The sequence below is a fragment of the Bradysia coprophila genome, unplaced genomic scaffold (assembly GCF_014529535.1).
Source record: "Bradysia coprophila strain Holo2 unplaced genomic scaffold, BU_Bcop_v1 contig_94, whole genome shotgun sequence".
NCBI lineage: Eukaryota > Metazoa > Arthropoda > Insecta > Diptera > Sciaridae > Bradysia > Bradysia coprophila.
In genome coordinates, this window is record NW_023504022.1 from 1,033,599 (window position 1) to 1,060,924 (window position 27,326).

General features: G+C 37.2%; 3 protein-coding genes and 1 long non-coding RNA gene across 4 annotated transcripts; 3 read left to right on the forward strand and 1 right to left on the reverse strand.

The window, feature by feature from the left end:
• The first annotated feature begins 3,310 nt into the window (after window positions 1–3,310).
• Window positions 3,311–5,175, forward strand: LOC119084792 (MTRF1L release factor glutamine methyltransferase). The gene is made up of 5 exons (XM_037194857.1): window positions 3,311–3,451; window positions 3,617–3,802; window positions 3,985–4,284; window positions 4,419–4,636; window positions 4,879–5,175. The coding sequence occupies exons 1-5, from the start codon at window positions 3,425–3,427 to the stop codon at window positions 5,120–5,122; spliced, it is 975 nt and encodes a 324-aa protein (XP_037050752.1). The 5' UTR covers window positions 3,311–3,424; the 3' UTR covers window positions 5,123–5,175.
• A 4,231-nt stretch (window positions 5,176–9,406) lies between these two features.
• Window positions 9,407–24,259, forward strand: LOC119084795. The gene is made up of 3 exons (XR_005089146.1): window positions 9,407–9,419; window positions 12,353–12,362; window positions 24,154–24,259. It is a non-coding gene; the product is annotated as an uncharacterized LOC119084795 (long non-coding RNA).
• Window positions 13,034–18,594, forward strand: LOC119084793 (protein disulfide-isomerase A5). Its single transcript, XM_037194858.1, has 12 exons — window positions 13,034–13,214; window positions 13,295–13,481; window positions 13,583–13,619; window positions 13,689–13,893; window positions 13,949–14,172; window positions 14,633–14,844; window positions 14,919–14,986; window positions 16,813–16,971; window positions 17,030–17,171; window positions 17,631–17,830; window positions 17,890–18,061; window positions 18,118–18,594. Exons 1-12 carry the CDS (start codon window positions 13,188–13,190, stop codon window positions 18,375–18,377), a joined length of 1,893 nt encoding a protein of 630 aa, XP_037050753.1. The 5' UTR covers window positions 13,034–13,187; the 3' UTR covers window positions 18,378–18,594.
• On the reverse strand, window positions 19,729–21,564 carry LOC119084794 (J domain-containing protein CG6693-like). Its single transcript, XM_037194860.1, has 4 exons — window positions 21,368–21,564; window positions 21,028–21,297; window positions 20,827–20,955; window positions 19,729–20,399 (listed from the first exon to the last, which is right to left on the reverse strand). The coding sequence occupies exons 1-4, from the start codon at window positions 21,459–21,461 to the stop codon at window positions 20,002–20,004; spliced, it is 891 nt and encodes a 296-aa protein (XP_037050755.1). The 5' UTR covers window positions 21,462–21,564; the 3' UTR covers window positions 19,729–20,001.
• Window positions 24,260–27,326: the final 3,067 nt, after the last annotated feature.

Sequence of the window (27,326 nt, forward strand, 5' to 3'; positions counted from 1 at the left end):
CGTTTCACCTTAATTTTTTGCACCATTGTCTTCGTGCAAAACATTAAGGCATAGGTGCACTGATGATGGCGTGATACGCCGAAATCAGCACTGTTTTGTCTCGTTGTTCGTCCGCACTATGATTACAAACGGTAAAACTTTTCGTCACGAATCGTAAACGGTAACACGTTTCGCTCGCCCTTCGTTGAATAAAAGAAATTTTTTCAACAATTTTGGTCAAGTCAAAGCAATACAACACTTTGTCAATAGTAGAGGTAATATCACTCTACTAGTACAACTAATTACCAAGTCTGTGACTCAAGTATCACCGCCTGTAGATCCTTCCAAAAATCATCATTTTTCAACTTCAACGAGTCCACATTACATACATAGGACACATTTTTTATAACATGACTCTCAGAATTCCATACCCTTTCGATTGCAGCCCCAATCAGTTCTATCGCACCCACAGAGCACTCTAGGGAGCCCTGGTCCGGGTGCTTCGAACTATACGTTTGAAAATAAAAAAATTTTGTGGAATGTGGTTCAGGGTCAAAAGCAGACTAAGAATATCCAAAAATATCAAATTTGCGACGACATGTTTAATTAAACTGACCAACTCACACATACTAATATTAAGGCACTTGAAGGGTTATATTTTTGAGAAGAAGAGATTGAGGAGAGCTTACTTTCGCAGCAAACTGAAAGATTACAAGCTGAAAATGGAAATAAATTTCTTGGACCTGATCATAAGAAATAGCATTAATGCGAGAGACTCGAGGGTTTTCATGAATAAACTGAAACAGATTAGACCAAATAGTAAGATGTTCAGGAATATAAACAAACTCTTAGGTGATCGTAGAAAGACTGTACCGGAACTGAAGTCAAATGACGGCTCTCTCATTAGTAATCCATTGGATAAAGTGAACGCCATAGCCAAAGTATACGACGAAATCCACAAGAATAGGGAAATGGGTAATGTTGAGTTTGACAATATTGTGATGTGTGAGATAGACTCGTTCTGTCAGATAACTGGGACTGCAACCAACACGTCGACATTACACTCGACAGATGCTGACGAGATTCGACGTGTCATTAAAGGTATCAAAAGTAAGAAATCCGTTGGACCGGACGCCATCCCAAGCTTTATCTTAAAAAAGCTTCCTAGTTCGGCTCATGAATTCTTGGCAAAGCTAATAAATTGTATACTGAGCATAGGATACTACCCCTCCTCATGGAAGGCTGCTCATGTTATACCGATTCTTAAACCGGGCAAGCCGGCAAATGAAGCGAAGAATTTCAGGCCTATTAGTCTTTTGAACGGCCTAAGCAAGATCCTGGAAAAAGTCTTGTACGCTAGGATACTCAGATACTGTGACGAAAACAATTTGATACCAAATAACCAATTTGGTTTTAAGATTAGGCCCTTCACAGTTCACGCTCTTATAAGATTGTTAGAAGAATCGACTATGGGCTTCAATGATGGCAAAGTTACGATCGCCGCATTTCTAGACATAGAAAAGGCCTTCGATACAATGTGGGTTGATGGACTGATCTATAAGATGTTAATGTTAAATTTTCCTCATTACCTCATTAGAATTGTCTCCTCCTATCTTAGAGATCGCAACTTTAGAGTTAGGCTGGGAAACCAGCTATCCGACCCCATAACTGTGAATGATGGGGTCCCACAAGGTTCTGTATTAGGACCTCTGCTTTTTATTATTTTTCTGGCAGACCTTCCGACGCATCTGAATACGACTCTAACCGTCTTTGCAGACGATACGAGCACCTTCTCAACCAGATCATCTCAGAGTAGAGCCAAATCTAACGTACAGAGCCACCTTTATAGGTTGCAGCGCTATTATCAAATGTGGAAAATTAGAGTGAATGTTGAAAAGTCGGAAGCACTTTTCATTCAGAAATCAAATCGCTTGAATGCCATCAACGAGAATTTTTATACTCTTGAGATAAATGGCTCTAAGATATCATACAAGAAAAGCGTCCACTTTTTGGGTTACTACGTTCAACCGAATCTCAAACATAATGAACATGTGAATAGAATGCTGCTTAAGGTACACACCGGTCTACATAAGCTATACCCTGTCATGAATGCCAATAATGGCATTTCACAAGAAGTGAAAGTTCAGATCTATTTGACTATGCTGAGACCAGTGGCAGTTTGGTACACTCTACCGAAATATTTGATTAAGCGATTGAAACTCTTTGAAAATAAGTGTCTCCGTATGGCAATGAATTTTAGAACGAGAACGAACTATAAATTCATCTCTACTGACAAATTGCACAATTACACAAGAGTTCCGAGGCTCAACGTTTACCTTGAAGGCATAGCCCGAAAAGCGTTGAATGGAACGTACTTGCATGAGAATCCTGAGAATCCTAAGAATTTTCTTTCCTTTGTTTGATTTGATTCAACTTAGATTTGAACACAACTATTTCTGTTGTCTCTTTAGGTTAAGCAAATAACGTAAATACAAAAAAAACTAGAAGATTGATTGTTTTTCACTTCTCACTTTTCCTTTTTTCAATCTGCAAGGTGCTAACCTTTTGAAGTTTCTTTAAATGTAAACGTAAAGTAAATTCTCTTTTCTATTGAATTTTTCAAGCCCAAAAAGTGGCTATTATGATACAAAAGTGTCAAGAAATTTCATGTGTAAATTTGAAAAAGCCCAGAAAGCTGTAAATTTATTTTAAGTATAAAATATTTGTAAAAACTGACAAAAATGGGTTCATTTTGAGTCAATTTTTATGAACAAAATTAATTTTATAAAAGAATCTGTGCATAGAGGAATATTTTTTAAATTCCTGAGAAATTCAACGTCAAATCTTAGCATTTTTGGAATAATTTAGTGACTTTACTTTGCTTAACTTCAAATATAAACGTTTCCCGGTTACTTCAACTTGTTCAATACACTTTTTAGTAAGAATTTTCAGTTTATTCGTTTACTTAAAAAAGAATTAATAAATTACCCCGTTTCGTGAAGTTAGTTAGCAAACAAAATCAAGGCTAAAGACTCTTGGGGACACACGCGGGGACACACAAAACAGAAATCACCTACTATGAAATTGTCAAATTTGAGAATCCATCTTCAATATTCCGAAGGTGCAAAACTTTATTTTACCTGGAAAACATACTAATTCCAGGGGTGGTGTTATCTAATACGCAGAAAAAATTAACTTCAAACGAATACACCAAAACAAACAAATAGAGCATAATACTCTTCCCTTTCCAAAGTTTACAGCCATGCACAAAATGACAGTGCTGTCGGTGGTCACACTTTTGATCTATAGCAGTGCTGTGATATGCAGCGAAGTTACTTGACAGTTTCTTGACATCTATGACAGTGAAAATGAAGCACCGCCGACGAAACATAACAAAAAATATTGTGAATCGATTTTTTTTATTACAAATTAAAACCCAAATATAATGTTCCTACGTCGGATTGACACAAGGGTAATGAGAGTTTTAACTCAACAATTGTTCCTAGATCCTACAATAGCAAATTAATTTAAGAAGCGGAGAAGCAAGTAGCGGAACCAAAAAAAATAACAATTTGACCATTATTCAAAAAAGTTGCATGAAAATTTAAAAAAAAAGTTTTACAATCAAATGTTTCAGGTGCCACTTCCTTGGATTAACAGACTTCTAAACAACGATAATCTCACCATTAACACGTTGTTTAAAAGATGCATTGGTTCAGTAAAATTGTTGGAAAAATGGAAAAAGAAATTCGATGAGGAAAAAGTTCCAGAGGTTCAATCATCGCTGAAGATTATTTTGGCGCATGTGTTGAATGTGAAAAAGGTATGTGTCTAACGCTTGTAGTTTTCCATATATTTTTAAGGTTTAGGTCAACGCGCTGCAAACCAAGCGATAGAGCAAAATTTAAATATACTAGAACGGTGTTGCACATTCAGGTCAAGAGACGCCAACTGATATCAATTTTCTGTCTGTGTGTTTGGTCTTAAGAAACTTTTCAATTGCAGTTACGTGATCTACCCCAGAGTAGCAATGAATTCTCAATGACTAAATCTGAACAAGAGCAATTCGAGAAATTATGCGAGTGTCGAATGGCCCGAATGCCAATACAGTACATTATTGGCGAATGGGATTTTCGGGAATTGACATTGAAAATGCAACCTCCTGTGTTCATTCCGCGACCGGAAACGGAAGAATTGGTCGAATTGATTTTGCAGCAATACGAAGTAAATGAGTCGTTGAGCTTTCTGGAGGTTGGATGCGGAAGTGGATGTATCAGTTTGTCATTGTTGTTTTCACTACCGAAGGTATTGAGATGAGTAAAATTAAACATATGGTAACAGAGATGACATGACATACGTAATGCCATCTCTTTTGTCATCTCTCTTAATACATTTGATTCAGTCCACTAATTGCAACGATTTTTGTTTGCTTATCGTAGTCAAAATTAATAGCCATTGATCAGAGTCAAATGGCATGCGACTTGACAATGGAAAATGCTAAGAGACTTCAACTCGAAGACCGCATTCAGGTCATTTGTCACAAATTGACGGAACAAAGCCATTTAAATGAAATCGACAATGGACTGGATCTCATTGTCAGTAATCCTCCATACGTTCCGAACCGGGACCTTCTAGATCTAGAGCCCGAGATTAAACTGTAAGTGCAGAGCCTAACATTTAAGAATTAATTCCCTAAAATTCCAACAAAAAAATTCTTTCCATTTTTATAATTAAATGCTAGTAAAACATCAGGAAAAGTTTAAAAACGTTTTTTAACTATAAACAAGCAAAGAAAAAAAAAGTTGGGAATTTTTGGGAATTAACTACCAAATTTTAGGCTCTGAAGTGGAACAATCAAGTTTAGATGCACAATCTATAATCCTTACAAACACTTTCCAGATACGAAGATCTACGTGCCTTGGACGGAGGCACAGACGGATTGGCGGTGATCAAAGACCTACTGCGACTTGCGACGAAAACGTTGAAGAGAAACGGCCACTTGTGGCTTGAAGTAAACCCTACCCATCCGGAGTTAATTCAAAAATATTTGCAGGAACATATTAGCGAGCTGCAATTAAAGTTTGTCGCTTCGTACAAAGATGTGTTTCAGAAAGAACGGTTCGTTGAGATAACGAAATTGTAGCCGATTGTTAGAATGTTTTAAATTAAAGAAAAAAAAAGTAATTTCAATGAGTCGCTTTTCTTTTCACAAAAAAAATAGTATTTTGTACACAGAAAGTCTGATTTTGTACACAAAATATAGGTGCTGTTGCTGTACACAAATAAAGCGTTTTGTAGAGAAAAAATTATTTTCTACACAAAATATTGATTTTGTACACAAAAACCATTTTTTTGTACAAGAAGAAACATTTTTTGTACACAAAAATACAAATTTTGTACGCAAGATGCGGAGCGATAGAATCAGTATTTTCCTTATATAAGATACGGAGAGATATAGGCTTAGGTTAACAAATAACTATAGCTTCTGCGTACAATATGAAAAATACTATTCGTACCACGGACAAAAAGTCATTTTTAGTGTATTCGATTCCCTTCGGCTCTGTCTGGAAACTTCTCACAAGCTAAAAAACTGAAATGGACTGAAAATATCCACTAAATAGTCCTAAAATAGTTATTTTCGCAATTCCGGTCCATAATCATCACCTTTCCATGCATCCATTTAATGTCGTTTTGAAGGTATTTATTTCACAGTGCGTTTTTGATTATTTTTTTCGCACTTGGGCCTTTTCACATTTTTTTCGCACCCTACATAGCTTAGTACCTTTAAGAAAGACTAAATTTTATAAATAAAAACTTTGCACAGACCAGGATTTGAACATCCAACACCAAAATTCTTCCAAACACCAAGCAACGACCATAGCCATTCGGCTACAGAGTCACACAATTATACAGAACGTATTGTTGAAGCGTACATACTAAGCATTGACTACTTGATTTTATTTAGCGCGTCTCTATACATCACATTGCAATGTGTATATGGTGCAGGTTGCTTGATCGTTCAAATGAATTCATGTTTGCATGTGAATGTTTGGTAGAAATTTTGGTAATATTTTGCATTGGAAAGGTGATTATGGCCCGAAATTGCGAAAAACGTTGTATCTCGGCTTCGCCTCGGATCGACAATCGACATCTAGTGCGAAAAAATACCTTCATACCTTCCTTGGTAGATAAATAACTATTATGTAATCGAGTGCGGCCTCGTGTCATAATTATATATCTAGAGCCTAATAAAGTACTTCGCACTGAGATTCATACGTTTTATGCCACAGAGACATCCAAAGTTTGCCAATTTTACATATTATAATGCTGAGTGGCATAAATGATGTGTTTACACTTTCTATCGTCCTTCAGTGCGATTGTGGAGAACAATATTTTCATTGATCGAAATTATCAATTTGTTAACTTTTGAAGTTCAAAAGACCGACTCCATTGCCATTGCTGATTTTTACGGGTGTGTTGAGAACACGTCACATAATTAACAATTTCTCCTACACAAAAATTCAAATTTTCACATTCAACAATTTAACAGGTCTGTTCCAAGCAGAGAGATGCTAATATGACGTCATATTAGCAACTCTCTGGTTCCAATGTTACTTGATTTACAGGTTGAGGTTATGGTGCTGTGGATTCTCTCGTTCGTTTTCCGCTACGATGGAACAAACCTATATAGATCTCTTCATTTGGCAAAACTAATGACAGTACCTAGTTCACTTTGACTATTTTGTGTACTAAATAATTGTGGCCAACCTCATAATTGGGAAGTGGATACTTTAAATTGTTCAGTCAACTTTTTAGTCCAAATTTTCAGTTTATTCGTTTTCTTAACAAAGAATTCAAAAATTACACCGTTTCGCGAAGTTTGCTTTGTTTAGTTAGCACACAAAATTACGGTATGCGATGGCACTGCCAGTGGTCAAAATCAAGGTAAATATATGGGCGGAAGGTAATGTCATACATAACCGAATCAGATGTGCAGTGGCACGAAAGTTTGCTATAACTGCATTGCACACAGTGGACAAAACCAACAAGGTCCTAATTTTACTTCTATATGTCCAATGAAGGGCATAACCTGAAGTGAATTGTGAATTCAGGCCGGAGGAATGAAAACCCTAGGACAGTCGTTAATTCGTATTGGTCGCTTAGTCAATATTTCAACGAAAATTTCGCAATCATCAAAAACAAACAAAGCGAAATTGCTCTTCCCTTACCCAAGGGTCGCGTGTAGCGAAAGTGAAGATAAAATGCCGTTTCGACCTCCGGAGCCAGTGGCAGTCAGAGGTTAGCGTGGTCTAACCATCTTCAGTCGTTTCCACTGATCCGTTACACGAGACAGCTCATAAATTTTCAGATTGAACTAGTTGTTTGAAAATTTACAATGAAAGCTTTGCCATCTTTTGATGGAAAATTTTTGAAACTTAGTAGGAAGCTTCTTTGAAAACACACCCGCAAACATAGCAGAACAAAGAGAAAATTCACTCAAAATTCGTTCAAATTTCAATGTTTAAAAATTAAAAATTAACAGAACAAGCCAAACTAAAAAAAATAACAGAATAAACCAAACTAAAAAACCCCGAGGAAACAAAATTTTTAACGGAAAATTAAACCAATACTCACATATTCATACTCACTCCACCAGCTTTTGCATGAACCCATTCATAAGCTTTTATACAAGATTCACTCGATAGGACACTTTACAGCTATTCTCACAACTTTTTCACGAAATTAAAAACTGAGAAATTACACAAACTCGAAAACATTCAATCCAAACAGAAAAGCGAATCTCTAAAACTGATTGAGTAAGGACACGACTACTCAGACAATCAAGAAATCGAAAAACGAAAAGTGCCTTTTGTCAATGTACTGATCCTGCTAGAGTATTGATTCAGTTAGTGCAGTGACCCAAATTTGGATAGTGTTTTATCAGAAGAGTGTATTACCCATCTATCACATGAAATAGGGTATGTGGTGTTGCCCATCCTTCACTGAGAACAATTCGTGTAGTAGTGTTACCCGTTCTTTTTTAAGACACAAGGTATGTAATGTTACGTTATTCATCCTGTTGTGGTAGGGAATCGTTTATAAATATAATGTATATTATTAAAGTTAGTTCAGTTCAGCATAAACCACGGTCGTTTCTACTTCTCGTTCTCCAATAGGTTATGGGCCCAGAAACGCCTACGTAAACGAAAAATATTATCGTGAATTGTATTTTCTGTTGCTATTAATTCTTTTAGCGTTGATTGTGAAATTATTTTTCAATATGTCAACAGTGCAAAATAATTCTATTGTGAAATTGAAAGGCCGGGAGAATTTCGACCAGTGGAAAATTTCAGCACAATCATACTTGGTTATAAAAGGATTATGGAAGTTTGTTGAAACGACGTTGACAAGTACAGCTACTGAAGCGGATAAGGAATCCGACTTGAAAGCTAGATCTGAACTCATTTTGCTTATCGAACCGGATAATTATACCTACATAGCGGGCAAAAAAACGGCAAAGGATTGCTGGGATGCGTTGCATGAAGCTTTTGAAGACACTGGAACTACTCGCAAGGTGGCCTTACTTCAACAATTGGTCTCACAAAAATTGGAACAACATGACTGCATGGAAAGTTATGTCAACAAAACTTTACTTTTGTCGATAAAAGTAAAAAAGGTTGGTTTCAATTTGGACGATGAAATCCTCGGTTCACTATTATTGGGAGGACTCTCGTCAGACTACCGACCAATGATCATGGGTTTGGAAAATTCTGTAAACTCCAATAATTATGATGAAGACTGGTTTTTTGATAGCGCAGCCACCTCAAATATGACGAAAAATAAGACATGGTTGAAGAACATTTGTGCTTCTAGAAAAAGTGAAATTATTACGGCAAATGGTGGTGTCATGTCGATGACCTGTGTTGGTGACGTAATCGAAAACGTTGTTGTTAACAAAGAATCGAAACATGTTACGATCAAGAATGTTCAATTTGTACCGGATATCGTCGCGAACTTACTTTCGGTCGGACAAATTGTTAAAAATGATAACGTTGTCATTTTCCATAAGAACGGTTGCGAGGTTTATGACCCGTCGCGTAAAGTCATTGCCACCGGTAGTTTGGTTAACAATATGTTTAAACTTGATAAAGCACAGTCATCAGATTTTTTGAATGAAAACGAACTTGCATGTGTTAATATTGGAACAAGTAAAGTCATTGCCACCGGTAGTTTGGTTGACAATATGTTTAAACCTGATAAAGCACAGTCATCAGATTTTTCGAATGAAAACGAACTTGCATGTGTTAATATTGGAACAAGAAAAAAAGGCATGAGGAATGCAATTTTGATGCATCGTCGGTTGGGACATGCTAGTTTCAGTAATGTTTTTCTTATGAACAATTTTGGACAACAGGTGAAAGACCTGAAGTGTGTTACGTGTGTCAAGGGAAAGCAAAGTAAATTGCCATATCTGAACAGTGATACTCGTGCTACGAGAATTCTTGAGTTGATACATAGTGACGTATGTGGTCCGATGTCAGTAAATTCATTCGGAGGGAAGAGATATTTCGTGACTTTTATCGATGATTTTTCAAGAAAATGTTTTGTTTATGTAATTGCTCAAAAGAATCAAGTTTTCAAATGTTTCAAAGATTTTAAATTGCTTGTCGAAGGACAGTTGGAACTAACAATTAAAACATTGAGATCTGATAATAGATGTGAATACAAATGCTGAAATAATTGTCAATCGAAATAACAGGTAACAGCGAGTAACGGCGCTGGGTCAAGAGTTTATACTCAAGACGAAAATCCGTCCAGATACCTTGAGGAAATGCCAGTTATGTAACGGTTGGACAATTTAGAAGCCTATGGTATATCATGTTTTAGGAAAAAGGTTGACTGGTCACTCAAGTAAGTGAAGAACCGATGTGGTCGCTCAAGCAAGCAAAGAACCAGTTTCCAGTGAAAAATGGTCAGTGACGTACCAGTGGCGGTAAGCTACAAAACGTTGGCTATGTGCCGTAAAAATAGGTTATTGACGGACCAGTGGCTGTGTGCTACAAAGACGTTGGTTTTTACGCAGTAAAAACAACTTTGAGATGGATCATTTACGTAAATTCTAAATGGCTGATCAAAAGAATGCTGAGGAAATCGTCATCAGAGTTTCGCATTAAGGTCCAGGATGGATGTTGCGTGAGAGGGATTCAACAGACAAAAGGGTTAAAATCTGGCGTGATTTTTGGAAGTTTTAGTCAAATGAATGAATCACGAGCAAGGATCAAGGATACGGCAATGCAAACGGTGAATTGGATTTCGGCCGCTCAGTTGTTCAACGTGGAGATTTGGCTGTTGGCATGGAAAACAAATTAATCAAAAATTGTCATCTATGGCCTGTGGAATGGTCAAGAAGGTTGGGACAAAAGGATAGAAAATTTGTGATGCTGAAACAGAAATTTCATTGAGGATTGCCAACCGTAATGTAGAATGCGCTGGTCAAAGTGCATGGTGTAGCATTGGAGGTGAAAAATCTGGACAGATAAAGAGAAATCTGAGGAGATATAATCACTGAGCTACAAAAGGAGTTAACTTGTCTGGACAGATACATGAAATCTGTAGAGATAGTCATCGAGGTCAATAAAAATGCTAACCTGAAGAAGTCATAGAAATGACCATGTTGCAAGTGAACGTACATGGAATGGAACTAGATCAGGACGAGCTGGACATAAACGAGATTATTGGACAATGGCTGTACAGTGGGGTCAAACGTTATCCTGAAATGGGGAATAACGTGGTAAAAAAAAAATAGCAGCGAGCTCAGGCGCTGTGTTTAAAAAAAAAAACCTGCAACGCGACTAAAGGAAATGTTAGTTGTGAAATAGTGCTGTTCCAAAAATTGGTTGGTCGTCGGACGCAACACAAAAATTAGCAACAATGGGTTTGTATGTACAAGCAACAAATTGGTTGGCACAAGCAGCAAAATTGGTTGGTACAAGCAACAATTTAGTTGGCACATGCAAAAATTTGATGATAAAACAAGAACTGTGTGGACGTCGAGGTAATTGAAATTTATTAATTTAATACATTGGTGTATCGTTTTAGAAAGCAAGAGAATGTCTACTATATCTAGTATATGGGGCGAGAACGAACATTGAGTTTTACACCAGACACACTAGACAGACATACAGATAACATTGGTCAAATGCAATTGATCGAATCAACAGTGGGCAGGTCAAAGACATTGGGCTGTTGTGTTGAAGCTATCCTGTTGAATGATAACTGAGGATAGTAATGTTGCATCTAATAGTGTACTGAAGATTAAATGAGTTTAATATCCATTATGGGAGACGTATTGATATGCAACATTTGTTGAGGTATTCGATTAAGGGGCAGTAAATTGATGAAAATTCGCGTAATCGAATCGATTGAAAATTGAAAGCGGGAAGTAAATTCGTAGAAATTGTATTTGATTCAGGGAAAGTGATTGCAGAATGGATCTGGGAAAAATTGAGTTTAAATTTGTGAATCTGAATCACTGGAATCTAAAGTAGTTCTAAATTTTGAATGGTATCAGATTTTCTGTGAAAATAATGAAATATGTTAGAACTGATATTTGCATTGTATAATGAAACATTTTGAAGGATTAAAATATTCATTAAGGGAAAGTGTTGAAATATCAATCGTGCAATATTTCATTGTAAGCAAAAGCTATATGAAGAGTGCCAAAGAATAGTTTCCAGTGGAAACCGGTATTGAGTCTAATGGAGTTGGTTATAATTTTATGAAAAGTTTTATGAAAAGTTTTATATTATCATTATTGTTTGTTACTCAGTACTCACGATTCAGGGAAAGTGTTGTGGTAGGGAATCGTTTATAAATATAATGTATATTATTAAAGTTAGTTCAGTTCAGCATAAACCACGGTCGTTTCTACTTCTCGTTCTCCAATACATCCTTCATTTAGAACGATGTATGTAGTGATACCTATCCTCCACACAGAACAAGGCACGTTATCAATGTAGTGACGTGTAAAGCAAATTGACAAAAGGAACTCTACCGGGCTGGACAATTCTTTAGCTAACAGCAGTGTAGTGATTCTTGTCGTGATGATAGTCTTTAATAACGTTCTGTCAGTGTTGTGACCCATTAAACCGGGTAAGGTCTTCAAAAGTTTCAGTGTATTACCCATTTTTCACATGGAATAGGGTATGTGGTGTTACCCATCCTTCACTCAGAACAAAGTATGTAGTGTTACCCATCTATTATCAGGATAAAAAGCGTCGTGTTACCCGCCCTTTTAAAAGAGCTAAAGTATGTCATGTTACCCATCCTTCTATTAGAACGAAGTATGTGGTGCTGCCAATCCTTCACTTAGAACAAAGCATGTTAGAGTGTTGTGCAGTTTGATTGTAATGACACGGGTACCCTGTCAAAAATTTCAAAAATTCCTCCAAAAACTCTTCAAAACCTTTTCTTTTCCTCTTCAAAGGTCACTGAATCTTCCAAAATCACTAAACCACTGAACACGTAAAGCCAATAAATCACTCAAAACGTTTCCCAACCTAGGTCTGTTAAGCTGCAACACTGAAAACGATCTAAGCCTCAAATTCCGAATGCGAAACTAAAACGCGCGGACCGATTCATCTGAGAACGTGAACGATCCGTAAACCTAAAAACGTTAAACTGTCGTGTATATTCACACATTTCCTACTTTCATTCACCATCCGACCAATACTAAATCAATGATTCAAACTTGGAACTACAAGATTCACCAGAACACCATCGTTCACAACTCAAAATTCGTAATAATATACGATTATCTCAGCTAAGAGACTTCAACTACATTGCACACAGTGGACAAAATCAACAAGGTCCTAATTTTACTTCTATATGTCCAATGAAGGACATAACCTGAAGTGAATTGTGAATTAAGGCCGGAGGAATGAAAACCCATTTATTTACCTTGGTCAAAATTTTGATCTATTTGCGCGTCAAGCATTCTGACACAATCTGATGCCGCTTTGATTCGTGTAGATCGTTCGAAAGTGTCAATGTGCAACGATGCCAACGTCAACTAATGTGTCAAACAATTTTACGAAAACGAAGTCAACACATACCGGTTCTTTTTATTATTAAATCGTGTAAAAATTGTCTGATTATCGTCAAATTTATTGGATTGCGCCATCATTCTCTACATGATAAAATAGACAATGAAATTTCATATCTTCTTATTATTTGTAAGCAAAAATGTCAAATTTTGTAGTTTAAGTAAAACAATAACTTTTGATACAAACTACACACCTCTACAAACTTTCAGCTGTTTTATTGCCAATCGATGGCCAAAACAAATTCCAAGAGTTCCGTCATCGACGATGTTTATGACATCAAGGAACTGAAGAAAATATTCCGAACCAAAAACAATGTCTTAGTGTTATACGTGACCAGTAACAAAGAAACGCAACCGACAACGAAAATATTTCGCGAGGCTGCGGAAGTCATAAAAGGTGAGAATATAAAGAAATCTGTAGTGTGTCATGGTAGCGTAGATGCTTCCAGAATCTCGTCTTAATTAATGTGCTTATGTCGTTCTAATTCCATTTTTCAGGTCAGGGTTCAATGATCCTGATAGACTGCTCCCACAGGTTTGTAATGAATGTTCCACTCTTCCATCGTCCGGTTATTTTACCAAACTTTTTATCGAATTGTTTTAGCGAAGCAAAGAAATTATGCAAGAAAATGAAAGTTACGCCTACACCAATCGCTCTGAAGCATTACAAAGACGGTGATCTTCATAAAGACTATGACCGTCAGGTGACCGTTACTAGTATCGTCAATTTTATGAGAGATCCTGGTGGTGATCTGCCATGGGAAGAAGACCCAATCGGGATCGATGTTTACCACATCCAAGATGCGACGGTAATACGAGTTTTCCTCTTCCACACAAGTCGATAAACCAAATTTGATTTTGCAGGCTCTAGGAAAATATTTGAAAAGGGAAACGAGACCGGTGATGGTTATGTTCTACGCTCCGTGGTGTGGATACTGCAAGCAATTGAAGCCAGATTACTCCGCGGCTGCCACTGAACTTAAGCCCAGTGGATATATTCTAGCTGCAATTGATGTGAACAGACCAGAAAATAGCGTAATTCGAAAACAGTATAACATTACTGGTTTTCCAACCATTTTGTACTATGAGTAAGTACTGAAGATGCTTTTCAGCCCCTGTTAAGCTTTTGCCTTCACTTATAAGTGTCGAATGAGGAAAAAGTGTGGTTGCCTTGAATAAATCTTAGGTCTTTTTTTCTCTCTGAAAGGTTCAAGTCCGAAAATGGGTCAATGGGTCAATAATTCAAAGCTAGAAAACATCTTGTCTACATAAAAGTAATTTTTTAAGAGTTTCTTCTGGTTTTTTGGAATTATTGAGGAGCTGGTACGTTAGTACCATACATAATACCACTGCACACTGTCCACCATCTTCTCGGTACAAATCCACTATTCGGATATTTCATGTTTTTCACTTCTCTTCTCTTCTGAACCATGATTATTATGGAGGTGATACTGGATTTCTCACTTATGATGATTTATGACTAATAAAAGTCATTGCAGCCCGTTCATGTTAAACAAATTAACTTATAATTTAATTTTACCGCCTCAGGAATACTCAATTCAAACACGTCTATGAAGGTGATAACAACAAGGCGGCTATCGTTGCTTTCATGAAAAATCCAACTGTGCCACCACTTATCAAGCCAAAAGAAGCAGACTGGGCGTCTGAAACTACATCGGAAATCGTACATCTTACATCAACGAGCTTCGAACCAGCACTAATTGACGAAAAGTCCGTGTTGGTCATGTTCTACGCTCCATGTAAGTTATAATAATGAAATCGAGCATTTAACCATACGGAAGTGACACAAAAAAAAATTAATTTCTTCTTGCAGGGTGCGGTCATTGCAAGCGAATGAAACCTGAATATGAAAAGGCTGCGCAAGTAATGAAAGAAATGAAGGTGAGTTACACGAGTGATGGATAATTTGTTAGAATATCCGTCAGTATGGTTAGCCGGTCATCTCTGCTCTGAAGTTTCTTCTGAAACATTTCTGACACAGACACCATGTAGTGTACAGTAATTTTTAGCCCCGTACGAAGTACTGGGGGCTTATAAGATTAATATGCCGTTTGTAACACGTCGAATTGGAAGCAGACAGTAAGGGCAAAGCATTTGGTTATGTTCATAGATGACGAATCCGCAATAAAAAAAAATGTCCGTCCGTCCGTCCGTCCGTGACCCCTCTAGCTTGAGTAAATCACAACCTTTTTTCAAAATTATTTTTTTCCCCGATCGACAAAAGTAAGGTCAAGTTCGAAAATGGACATGGTAGGGTCGGCCCTTCCAGAGCTAGGGCCCAATAGGTGTTTTTCAATCTTTCGACGATATCTACCGAAATACGCACGCAATAGCTGCTTGTGATATATTAAATGAAAGGTATTGACGAGTAGAACAAAGTTGCTGAACATTGTTTTTGGGTAAGATGCAACGTGGGCTTGTTGGGAGGGCTCAAAGGTCGTTACTCGGCCCTAAGTGTTTTTTGCACATAAATCGAGTAAATCTCATCCGATTTTGCTAGTTTTTGTTTCATTTGAGAGATAATTGAATGCCGAATAGAATGATGGCGAAAAAAGTTTCTAATTTGGGCCCTTGGACTAAGGCCGCTACTCGGCCCTAAGTGTTTTTTGCACATAAATCGAGTAAATCTCGTCCGATTTTGCTAGTTTTTGTTTCATTTGAGAGATAATTGAATGCCGAATAGAATGATGGCAAAAAAAGTTTCAAATTTGGGCCCTTGGACTAAGGCCGCTACTCGGCCCTAAGTGCTTTTTGCACATAAATAGAGTAAATCTCAACCGATTTTGTTAGTTTTTGTTTCATTTGAGAGGTAATTGAATACTCAATGGAAAGTTGGCAAAAAATTTTGGGTTTCTAAAATAATGTCGTAAATTGTTGGTTTTATTTGAAAGGTACTTCGTACGGGCTTTCGTAATTGCGCTATGCGCAATTTTAAAAATGAACAGTTTCAGTAAATTTGACAATGTCCAACTTGACTTGCATTTTGGTAACAGACGCATTAGAGGGTTGTAGACGTATTAGGGTTCCGGGCTTATTAGGGCTACGGACGTATTATGGTTGAGGACGAAATAGGATTACGGGTTGTACGGGGCTAAGTCGCAGCAAACGCTCCGACTGTTCTGATGCCTTGTTTAATTGAAATGTCGAACTTAGCTGCCACTGTGCGCCTATCCACAAAAAAACCCTCGATATCAGCTTGGATTTTTACTGACATTTTGCAAGTTTTCATAGATAATGTGGGACCAGTCAAAAAATATCTATAAATGCTTTGGCAAAAATTGTCATTCTGCAGGGTCCAGGGTAGAGATGTGCGGGCCGCCCGAAAATGTCGGGCTGTCCGAGTTTTTATCCGGCCCGGCCGGGCTCGGATCGGTTTGGGCCACAAATTGGTCGGGCCAGTTTGGATCGGGCTTTAAAAGTGAATTTCGGGCCGGGCTTCGGGCCGGACGGGCTTCAAAAAAACCTCAGTTTCGGTGCGAGGTCAAGATCCGCCGAGGTCTTTAGTCTTTACCTCCTCTGGGTAATTGTTTGCAAACGTTCCTTAACATACCTACGGCTAGGACACCGCAATAATTAACAAATACACCATTTACACGTGCACTGCTGCAGTTGTTAATTTTATCAAGTCAACTTTGCTTTGATATATAACTAATGTTCAACCTCCAAGCGAATATTCTCCTCTACTATTAAGAACCTTATTTCATTAGATACCTGGAGTACTGGCTGCATTAGATGCTACAAAGGAAGCCGAAATCGGTTCACGCTTTAATGTAAAAGGATATCCAACTGTAAAGTACTTTGTGAATGGGGAATTCAAATTTGATGTTAACGTACGGGATGCAGATAAAATCGTGGAATTTATGAAAGTGAGTAAAAATGCGAAACCATTTTATCGCATATTAAACAGTCAATTGAACCTGTCAGAACCCTTCCGAACCGCCACCGCCACCTCCACCAGAGAAACAATGGAAAGAAGAACAGTCGAATGTAGTGCACTTGGACGATGTTAATTTTAAAACGTTTTTGAAAAAGAAGAAACATGTTCTTGTTATGTTTTACGCCCCATGTAAGTTAACTCATGAGAATAACTCGACACACGAGTCTAAATTAAGCACAACTGAGATTATTCTGAAAATTCGAGTTTCGACGACTTTCTGAAAACAAAACGGCGATTTCCTAACGAAAAGGCTAGTAGTCGAAGCTTCTTCAGGAACTCACCGCTTCTTGTAGAAGTTGTCATTTTTCCTCGCCGTTTCTTGGAGAATGTTAAGAAACGAAAACTTCCTGGCAAGGCGGGGAGTTCCTGGAACACTCTCTGTTTCTTCAGAAAGTCGTTGAATTTTCAGGACAATATAATCTAGATGCTAAAAGCACTAAACGAAAACAGGTAAATTAATGTTGCTTCAGTGGATTGCGCAAATTATCCAACTTTTAACGATCTTAAGTGGCTTAAAATGTCAAATTTTTTCTGTCACTCAAATTTGTATTAATTTCGTTTCTTCAATTTAAAATTTTCCATCATAAGGGTGTGGTCACTGTAAGAAAGCGAAACCAGAATTTGTAACAGCCGCGGAGTACTTTAAAGACGATATACGTGTCGAACTTGCAGCCGTCGATTGTACAGAATTTCCTACCATTTGTTCATCGTATTCCGTTCGAGGCTACCCAACAATTATATATTTCAACTATCTGAAATCGACAAAAGATTACCAGGGCGGTCGAACGGTGATTTTATTGTTTTTTACTATTTAGAATTTGATTGATCATAACTATTGGTTTCGCAGTCATCCGATTTTATAAAGTTCCTCTCCGATCCTGATGCTCCCGAAGAAATTCCAGCTGCCCAACCATTCGGTACTTACGCTGGTTCTGAACATGTTTTAATGTTATCAGATGGTGACTTTGATCTTAAAATTAAAGCTTACAAACGGGCTTTAGTTATGTTTTACGCACCCTGTAAGCGTGTACACTAGTTGGACCAGAATGAAGTTTTCTAATTGTTTCCAATTTAGGGTGCGGACATTGTACAAAGATGAAAGCTGATCTATCACTTGCCGCCGAACGCTTGGCAAAGGAAAATGATGGTGCTGTGATAGCTGCGGTCGATGCAACCATTCATCGAAAATTAAGCAAACAATTTGACATAGCCGGATTTCCAACGATCAAGTACTTTGAGAACGGCAAATTCAAGACCGACTATAACGGTAAACGAATCTCTGAAGAACTTTATGATTTTGTGAAAGGTGGCGGAATAACGAAGGATGAACTGTAAATCCAAAAGACTGATGTACTCGCGTAGTCGTCAGCTGTTTTTATACTCGTCAAGTTAGTTAAAACAATGTGAGTGAGATGAAGAAGTGAAATTTTTCCCATTGAAAAATTCTAACAAAAAAGCAGAGCATCAAGTATTTTAACGTTAACTAATTGCATATATTTTGTACCGAATCTTTTTAATAAAAATTTTTATATTCCACTGATTTAAAAAAAAACTGTTTTTAGAAAGCTGCAGCAAACATAGTTAGGTAAATGAACCGCGGAAATAATGAATGATCGCATAGCGCAATTACGAAGCCCCGTACGACGTTCAAAAATTTCAAATCGCCCTAAAATTTTAATTTTTTGAGTATAAATACACATAGGGCCTAGTATCGGCCTCAGTCCGAGGACCCAAATTTAAAATTTTTTTCAACTACATTCTATTCGGCCTTTGATTACCTTCCAAATGAAACAAAAATTACGAAAAACGAATGAAATTTACTCGAGTTATATGTAAAATACACATAGGGCCCTAGTAGTGGCCTTAGTCCAAGGACCCAAATCTATTTTTTTTTTCAACAACATTCCATTCGGCCTTTGATTACCTTCCAAATCAAACAAAAATTACGAAAAACGAATGAAATGAGTTCTATGTAAAATACACATAGGGCCCTAGTAGTGGCCTTAGTCCGAGGACCCAAATTTACTTTTTTTTCAACAACATTCTATTCGGCCTTTGATTACCTTCCAAATCAAACAAAAATTACGAAAAACGGATGAAATTTACTCGAGTTCTATGTAAAATACACATAGGGCCCTAGTAGCATTTCACTTCACGGTCCACTCACCCGATTTAAAAAAACTTTTTTTTCCTGGATTGGTATTGACAATACCTATGATTTGCCATGTCATTTACATTTCCATCGTTTGTTTTGCCATAAATATCACCAAAAGACCTTAAATCACTTAGGTGGCCCTAACTGACGAAGGGCCGACCCGAATATGCCCATCTTCGAACTTAGCCTCACTATTTCGACTATCTTTCAGGGGAAGAAAAAATTTTGAAATTGGATTTGATTTACGTGACGGACAGACGGACAGACAAAATTTTTATTGCGGATTCGTTATCTATGAACATAGGCAAACACTTTGCCCTTACCGTCTGCTTCGAATTCCATCAATTACACACGGCATCGTAATCCTATAAGCCCCTTTGTACTTCGTACGGGGCTAATAAAAATTTGGAAGCAGTTAGTTAATGTAATGTTACGAATGGAATAATTTACTTAACAAACAATTCAATTTCAACGTTTCCATTCGCAAAATAATTTAAAAATTGACATTAAATGCAGATTGAAAACTCGCGATTTTTTTCAGTTTTCTTTACTTGTAAAATAAATTTCGTTCTTGAAAAATGACATTATATTGAGAGGGACTGATACGTTATAGGAGCTGAGGAGGAGGAATAGGAGCAATTTAAGCATTTTTTATATATTTTTACAAACAAACATCGTGCATAACTGATGAACAAAAGATTTTCCTTTTTCGACGACCTTATTTTGTAAGATGAAATGAATGCGACAACGAATAACTCATCTCTAGAAATATACCGTAAGATGAAAACAACTGAAAGTTACAAACTACTTCGAAGATCTCGTCTTAATTACCCGTCCGTTCTTGATCTGATGCACTGGTTCCTTAACGTTCTCCTTCTTCTTGGACGTTTTCTTTGTTCCAGTCTTTTTGCTCGTATGCTTCTTCAGTTCCGCCTCGTAATCAAACAGTTCGGAATCGTCTTCCTTGTCGTCGCCACCATATTTCGCCATCAACGAATCGATCAAACTGGTGCCGCGATTTTTCTGTCTAGCCATAATTTGCTGCTCGAGACTGTTTGAAGCATTTTTCGCATCCATTTCCTCTTTGATTTGACGCGCTTCCAGCGCCTCTTTTCGGTATTTGTTGTGACGACGGGTTCGCTTCGCTTTGGGCTCTTCGGTGAACATTTTGTATTCGGGAACTTCACCAGCAGCAATCCAATCTAACGAGTGAAAATCATTTTTGATTCAGTTTTTTTAAGGAGAGTAATGATGAAGGGAACAGGGTGCGAGATAACAAATATCTGTCTGCCGACGTAGTGCTCAGAAATAAGAGAGACCTTGACACGATTCAGCTAAAGTTTGATCATATGCAGAGTTCCATTCAGTTTTAAAATCGGGCTAACTTTAACAAATATAAGTCTTTTGTCCACTGATCGGTACACCAGACTGACTCTCCTCATTAAGAATTTCACTGCTCGTATGTTAATTTCATATTTTATCTCGACTTGCCGAGAATTTTTACAGCGAATTCGGAGCGTAGAATAAATGTGGCGTGTGTGCAGTGTGATAAGACAAAGCAACAGAAATAAAACGAAATCTTTTGGATTAAATTAAACAAAAAAATCAAGATAGCGCGTGTAAGGTTACCTTTAACAATTTCCTGGAACCGTGGTTCATCCTCCACGCCCATAAATGGAATGGAATTCATCATCGCGTTAATGCAACCCTTGCAATTCAGATACGCCTTCTTCAGATCGGTTTTCTCTAAATCAGACCCTGTACGAAAGCAACAACAATTCCGATTAAAACAAAACTTAATTCACATATCCCGTTTGATCCATCACTCACCGACATAGTCGCGCTGAAAATTGTCGATGTCCTCGGTGGTGATCGGTTTGAAGAATGTTCGCCACAAATCTAACCAATTGCTCAATTTACCCTCGTCGTCATTATCGTCAATAATTCCCTGCTCATCGTACAGAGCTTTTTTGTCTTTGTCGGTCAGTATCGAGTTGATAGTGGACAAAACTTTAAACTTTTCGGTGGCGACGTCCTTTTCTTCGTCCGGTACACGATCCGGATGGACTTGCAGCGACAATTTGTAGTAAGCCTTTTTCACTGGTAAACGAAAAAAAAAAAACAATTGAAGCAATCGCATTGGATGGCTTGTTGTTTATGAACTACTAACCATCTTTTTCGATAGCATCTTTTGTGATTCCCATCAAATCGTAGATATCACGAGTGCCGTAGTACTTTTCGCACAGATCAAGTGTGGACGGCATTGTAGAAATAGAAAATTTTGTTTACGAAATTGCCTGAAATGTTGTGGTAAAACCGCTCAGACACAAATAACACATAAGATTGACAGTTCCAATAGCGCGAATTCAAATGTAGTTGGGGTCTGACCAGAGAGATGCTAATATGACGGCTGGGACGCCGTTCCGTCGAAACGGCGTCCCAGCCGTTATCTTAGCATGTATCTTGGTCAGACCGGCCAGACGTCAAAACAGAACTGAGCCAAATATTTAAAATATGAGCGGTTGTCATATATCATGTCAACGTAATGTAGGACAAGGTTCTGAAAGACAACTCTGAGTTGATCACGAAGGTGGTGACACACAATTGCGTCAACGGCTGCGAAGTTTATTATGTAAAATGGAACTTAATAAAAACAAAATTCCGAATTTTCGAGAAAAATATTTTCTTCAAGTTGATTTCTTACATTATCTGTTTATAAAATTTGGTATCACCCGCCTTTGTGGTTGTCTTAACCTGTTCTTTCAGAGCTTTGATGTAGGGTAACACTTATCTTAGTTCGTTCTAACCAAGGTTCTGAAAGAACAGATTGAGACAGCCACGAAGGCGGGTGACATCAAAATTGATAAACGCACTCAGTACAGACTGTGTGTGAAATCAACTTGAAGAAAATGTTTTTAGGAAAATTCGGATTTTTTTTTGTTAAGTAACCTTTTTAATATAAACTTTGTAGCCGCTGACGCAATTTGTGTGTCACTGCCTTATTGATCAACTCAGAGTTGTCTTAACCTGTTCTTTCAGAACCTTAGTTCTAACGACAAATTTCTATGCTGTACAAAAGTTTTTATGGGCCGATCTCGTTGCGTAGAAATGGCGCTACTTCGTTAAATAAGAAAAAATAATTCTATGGGAAACCTTTGTTGGCCAGTAAATGCGCCACAATCTTTTTCAGTACTTCATTTTCCTGTAAAATAAATAATTTCACTCCGCTAAAATATCCTTGAGATGTCATATCGCAATGAAGTTGGTTCATAATAGTAGATTATGCACCTCTGTCTAAAATGATTTCGAATCACCTTGCTCCGTACTATAGGTTTGTTCCAAGTAACTGTAAACACGAACTTTGACAACCCGAACAACGACAATTTCATCCACAGCAACGTCGCTTACGTGATATTTCATACAAATCAAGCAACGTCGCCTACGCGATTTACACAGGAATATTATTGAGGTTATGGTTCTGTGGATGAAATTTGGCAATTCATATGGCCTTGGAACAAACCTATAATTCGTATATTAGCACGAAATAAGATTATTTGATATCTAGAGAAAGCTGAATGAATTAAGCAGGCTTTAGTTTGACACCGCACGTCAAAGCAAATTTTATTCACACTTTCCACTATCCATTAAAGGCCAGTACACAGTTCGTGAAAAATATCTGAAACATAGCTAACGCCGACCCGTACGAAACACCTATTCGTATCAAAAGCCTTTAATGTGAAACTCTTCATTTCTCTTACTTCATTTTCTTCTCTGCTGAAAAACTATTCTTCCTTTTAAATCACTTACATTATCCACTCTTTGCCTTGTTATCATATACAATTAAATTGCCGGAGGCAATACAGACAGCCCCGTACGAAGTCAAATTTCATAAATTCCTATTTAAACAGCTATATACCGCTTTTTTTACCTATATTTCATTGTAAATAAATATTCCACAAATGAATTTGCTATTATATAGCTCTACATGCCTGTATATTGCTCAATATAGGTGATTATAGATATATATATAGATGTCCACATATGGAATGCCTAAAACACCCCCCACACATAACCAATTATTTCCATGTTAACAGAAACTCTCTAAGTACCATTTTTCCCACTTTATATCACTTTTAATAAAATCCAATATGGCCGCCGGCAGCCATTTTGTTAGGAAACCGAAAATAGTACGACGCTTTACATTCGTTAATACCTTTCAAACAAAAAAAAATCATGAAATTCGGTCAAAATTTACTCGAGATAATGACAAAATACTCCACGTTCACTGTACGGCCGAGTAGCCAGATAAGAGCTCACTCCAAGAGACCTAGCTCACGCTCCGGAGAACATAATTTCATAAACTTTTTTTCCCTGATTGGTACGGTCAATACCTATCTAATAAAGCTAAAACGAACGAAATATGTTCAAATTTGGCCGACCTACAAGCAAAAACTGCTTGCCGCCCTGTGCCTGTTTCACACCAAGGGGTCTAACTCACAAGTCGGTCATCCGATTTCCATAAACTTTTTTTTTGTCGATCGGTATTGTAAATACGTTTTATTTGACGTATCATTTACGAGTATAGCGTTTAAATGTCCGGAGATATCTTCGAAAAACCGTAAAGCACTTATTGGGCCCCAGCTCAGGAGGGGTCGATCCAAAATCACTCATCTTCGAACTTAGCCTGTCTTTTGACATTACCAAACGGGGAAAAAAAGAATTTTCAAAATCGGATGCGTTTTACTCGTGCAGACAGACAGACGGACGGACGGACAGACGGACATTTTTTTTTCTTGCTGATTTGGCATCTCTGGACAACCACAATAGGTTTCCCCTTACTCAGGGAGTCCAATTCGACGTGTTACAAACGTATGCGTAAACCTATAAGACCCCAGTACTTCGTACGGGTCTAAAAATCGATGCTCTGCAAAATGATTGAAAAAATGGGGCGTGAAGTTTTAAATGTGATTCCTTTAATAAAATTAGGTTCTCTCCTAAAAATCTTTGTATTTTATTAGGATGTCGAAAATTATTTTCAGCGTTTTCATATTCTATCATACATCAAAATTTTGCTTATTTGTTTTCCAATTGTAAAAAGTATTGGTAAAGTTAGCAGAATTACCAGCGTTTGTCAACATGCAACCAGCGCGCCATCTTAATTATTCACAAGAAGCTGTTACAATTTACATGTAAAGTATCGGGATTTTTAGCAAAGGCTTAAACCAAATCTCCTTTAAATTTTAGAATTTGACCCTTTAAATTTTGTTATTTAAATTCGTCACTTATAATCAACTTTATAAAGAAAACAACACACTTTTTTGGCATAGTGTAGAATAATTTTTAGTTGATCCTTGTATATGGAATTGAAATAAATTCATATGCGAGAGCCTAATTCTCAATATGAATTATTTTTTATAGAAAGTAATTAAATACGAAAAAGAAAATTTGTACAGGCGAATTTCCGCACTAAGCACATCATCGCTTTTCTTCTCACATTTAATTACTTTCTATAAAAAATAATTCATATTGAGAATAGAGTTGGCATTAAATTTTCGCATTTGCGCAAGCAAAAGAATTTCGTCCGAATCATTTAATAAAATTATTTATTCATCATTTGATTAGTTATGAGTTTAACATAGAACAGAAGTTTTCCGTCGCACATTTTTCACTGAAGCCGTATCGCAAAAAATTTGGCATTTCTATCTGCATTTCAGTACGAAGTTTCAACCGGGAGATGCGGGAAATCAGAAACAAAACTACATTTTTTATTTACATCTTTAAAAAAAAAATTCTATTTAAAATCGCTTGATAAGATTTTAGTGTAGACAATTGAGTCGTACAACTTTACTATTGCATAGAAAAATAGGTCAGCATCCTCTTAAATTTTTTGTGTAACAGTAACTTATTAACCGTACGAAGAAACACCTTTGGATTTTTGGCTAAAACATGAAGAATCGATTTTTTTAACTGTGAAAATTCTATGTCTCCAGTTTCGTGGCTGATCACAATGTGAATGTGAGATACTCTCAGAGTTCCACAACAACCAAATACAAAGTATACAGTAGAAGGTTCCAAAAATAGCCAAATAAAATTGTACCAAGTCATACAAATCGAAACACTCCGATCCGAAACATGTTTCGAAGACTCTGCAGAATTCTGCGAATCTTGAAGACAGTGATACCGTACATCAAATGCAATGGAAGCGAAGGGAAAATGAATTTTGCCTGGTTTATGGTCCTCATAGACAGAGGACCTCGGCATTGCACGATATTTGTTTCTAAATTTGGTCACCCATGTCAAAAATGGTCTAAAATATCAGTCGATACTGTCCAGAATCTGGAAATAATCTGCAATTCTGGAAAAATTGGTCACTTACATCAAACGCAATGGAGGCGAAACGAAAATTAATTTTGTCTGGTTTATGGCATACGAAGACAGAGGACCTGGGCATTGCACGATATTTATTCCAAAACAGGGTCACCCATATCAAAAATAAGTCGAAATATTAGTTTGAAATCAGTCGATACTAGACCCGGGCGCCGGTCTATATTTTTCGGCGGCGGCTTCAATTTTTTTCTAGAATATCGGCGGCGGCTGAAATCGGCTAAGCCGATTCTTCAAAATTCGGCGGCGGCGTAAGTCAAATTATATATCGGCGGCGGCGGCGCTATCGGCTGAGAGCCGGCGCTCAACAAAAAATGATGTGTAAGGAAAATTCGTTTCGATCTTAAAATTTAAGTTAAAAATGTTTTCTTTACAAGAGAAGAGAGAACTACATTTTGGTTGGTGTTAATGTTTCTAGATAAGCCTAATGCAGGAATTGTAGATAGATGAAGGAATTTGTTTTCGCATTGTCCACGGATGGCCACCGCTCAGGTGGTTTTGATTTTTGCTTTTTACATATTGCCAAACATTCATTTCAAATTGAAGATTTTGAAAATACAGGGGTTACGCTGTTTGTTTTAGCAGAAAATGGCAAATCGATTTTTGAGCCCTACTGATACTAGGCCCCACCTCTTGGGTGGGTCAGATCCCTTGACTGTCTATTTTTTTTCTATAATTCCAGCCTTAGTTTTCTAACCATTTTTAAATGAGGTGGTGTTTTTGAGATCACAAAATTAAAGTCACATGAAAAGGTGATGTCTCTTTTATTCAGAAAACAGCAGTCATCACATGCTTCATTTTACTCATATTTATTTAATTTCCCGAAGAAACAAAAAGAGCTATGAGTTGAAGGTCCAGCGAGCGATGTCTTACTCCTAAGTTGAGTCTCCTATATAGTCTACTAAAAGCGCTGAACAGGTGGCGCATTTCTTGCTTACCTCTTGAAAAAAAAAAAACTCATGTGAATTACGGCTCTGGCAAAATTCACACTCGTGCAAACACTTTAGGAACGAAAAATTTCTTTTAAGAACGCGATTTCACGCAAAAATTGTCGTATATCGCAGATTACCAGTCCAATAAAGTCCAATGTTCGAATTTAACCACATGAATTACGATACTGGTCGAAAACACTTAATATTTTCAAATCTGCGATTTTCGAAGCCTTTGAGAATTACTCGAGTTATCGTGTTATCAAGCAAGCAAGATTGTTCTAGACTTCTAGATTGTTCGACCAGAAATCCAGATTCACTTACTCGTCGAATAATTTTTTTTTTCTGGAAATCCGTTGCAAAAATGTCGCGGTAACAAGTTGTGTTTACAATTATACTCCAACCTCACTACTCCAATATTATCCATCTACGAACTTAAAATCGGGTAAAAATTACTTAAGTGATCACGATAACAAGGAAAAGCGTCTGAGTATAATTTGGCGTATTTCCTGCCTACCTCTTGAAAAAATATTCGTGTGAATTACGGCCCTCGCTTCGCTCTGGCCACAAAGTTCACACTCGTTCAAACATTTTAGGAACGAAAAAAATTCTTTTAAGAATACGGATTTCACGCAAAAATTGTCGTATATCCCAGATTACTAGTCCAATTAAATTCCAATGTTCGAGTTTAACCACATGAATTACGCTACTGGTCGAAATTGATTTTTGAAGCCTCTGAGAATTACTCGAGCTATCGGTTTCTCAAGCAAGCAAAAACTCTTTTGGGAAGTACTTCTTAATTGTTAGACCAGAAAT

What these genes read in the sequence shown, in the direction of transcription:
- LOC119084794 (XM_037194860.1), bottom strand. Translation starts at nt 21,461, where the DNA reads ATGCCGTCCACACTTGATCTGTGCGAAAAGTACTACGGCACTCGTGAT. An exon ending in AGATGCTATCGAAAAAGATG is followed by an intron (nt 21,298 to 21,367) that starts GTTAGTAGTTCA and finishes TTCGTTTACCAG; the next exon opens with TGAAAAAGGCTTACTACAAA. An exon ending in GTTCCAGGAAATTGTTAAAG is followed by an intron (nt 20,400 to 20,826) that starts GTAACCTTACAC and finishes TTCACTCGTTAG; the next exon opens with ATTGGATTGCTGCTGGTGAA.
- LOC119084793 (XM_037194858.1), top strand. Translation starts at nt 13,188, where the DNA reads ATGAAATTTCATATCTTCTTATTATTT. An exon ending in TTCATATCTTCTTATTATTT is followed by an intron (nt 13,215 to 13,294) that starts GTAAGCAAAAAT and finishes ACAAACTTTCAG; the next exon opens with CTGTTTTATTGCCAATCGAT. An exon ending in ACCACATCCAAGATGCGACG is followed by an intron (nt 13,894 to 13,948) that starts GTAATACGAGTT and finishes TTGATTTTGCAG; the next exon opens with GCTCTAGGAAAATATTTGAA.
- LOC119084792 (XM_037194857.1), top strand. Translation starts at nt 3,425, where the DNA reads ATGTTCCTACGTCGGATTGACACAAGG. An exon ending in TACGTCGGATTGACACAAGG is followed by an intron (nt 3,452 to 3,616) that starts GTAATGAGAGTT and finishes CAAATGTTTCAG; the next exon opens with GTGCCACTTCCTTGGATTAA. An exon ending in TGTTGTTTTCACTACCGAAG is followed by an intron (nt 4,285 to 4,418) that starts GTATTGAGATGA and finishes TGCTTATCGTAG; the next exon opens with TCAAAATTAATAGCCATTGA.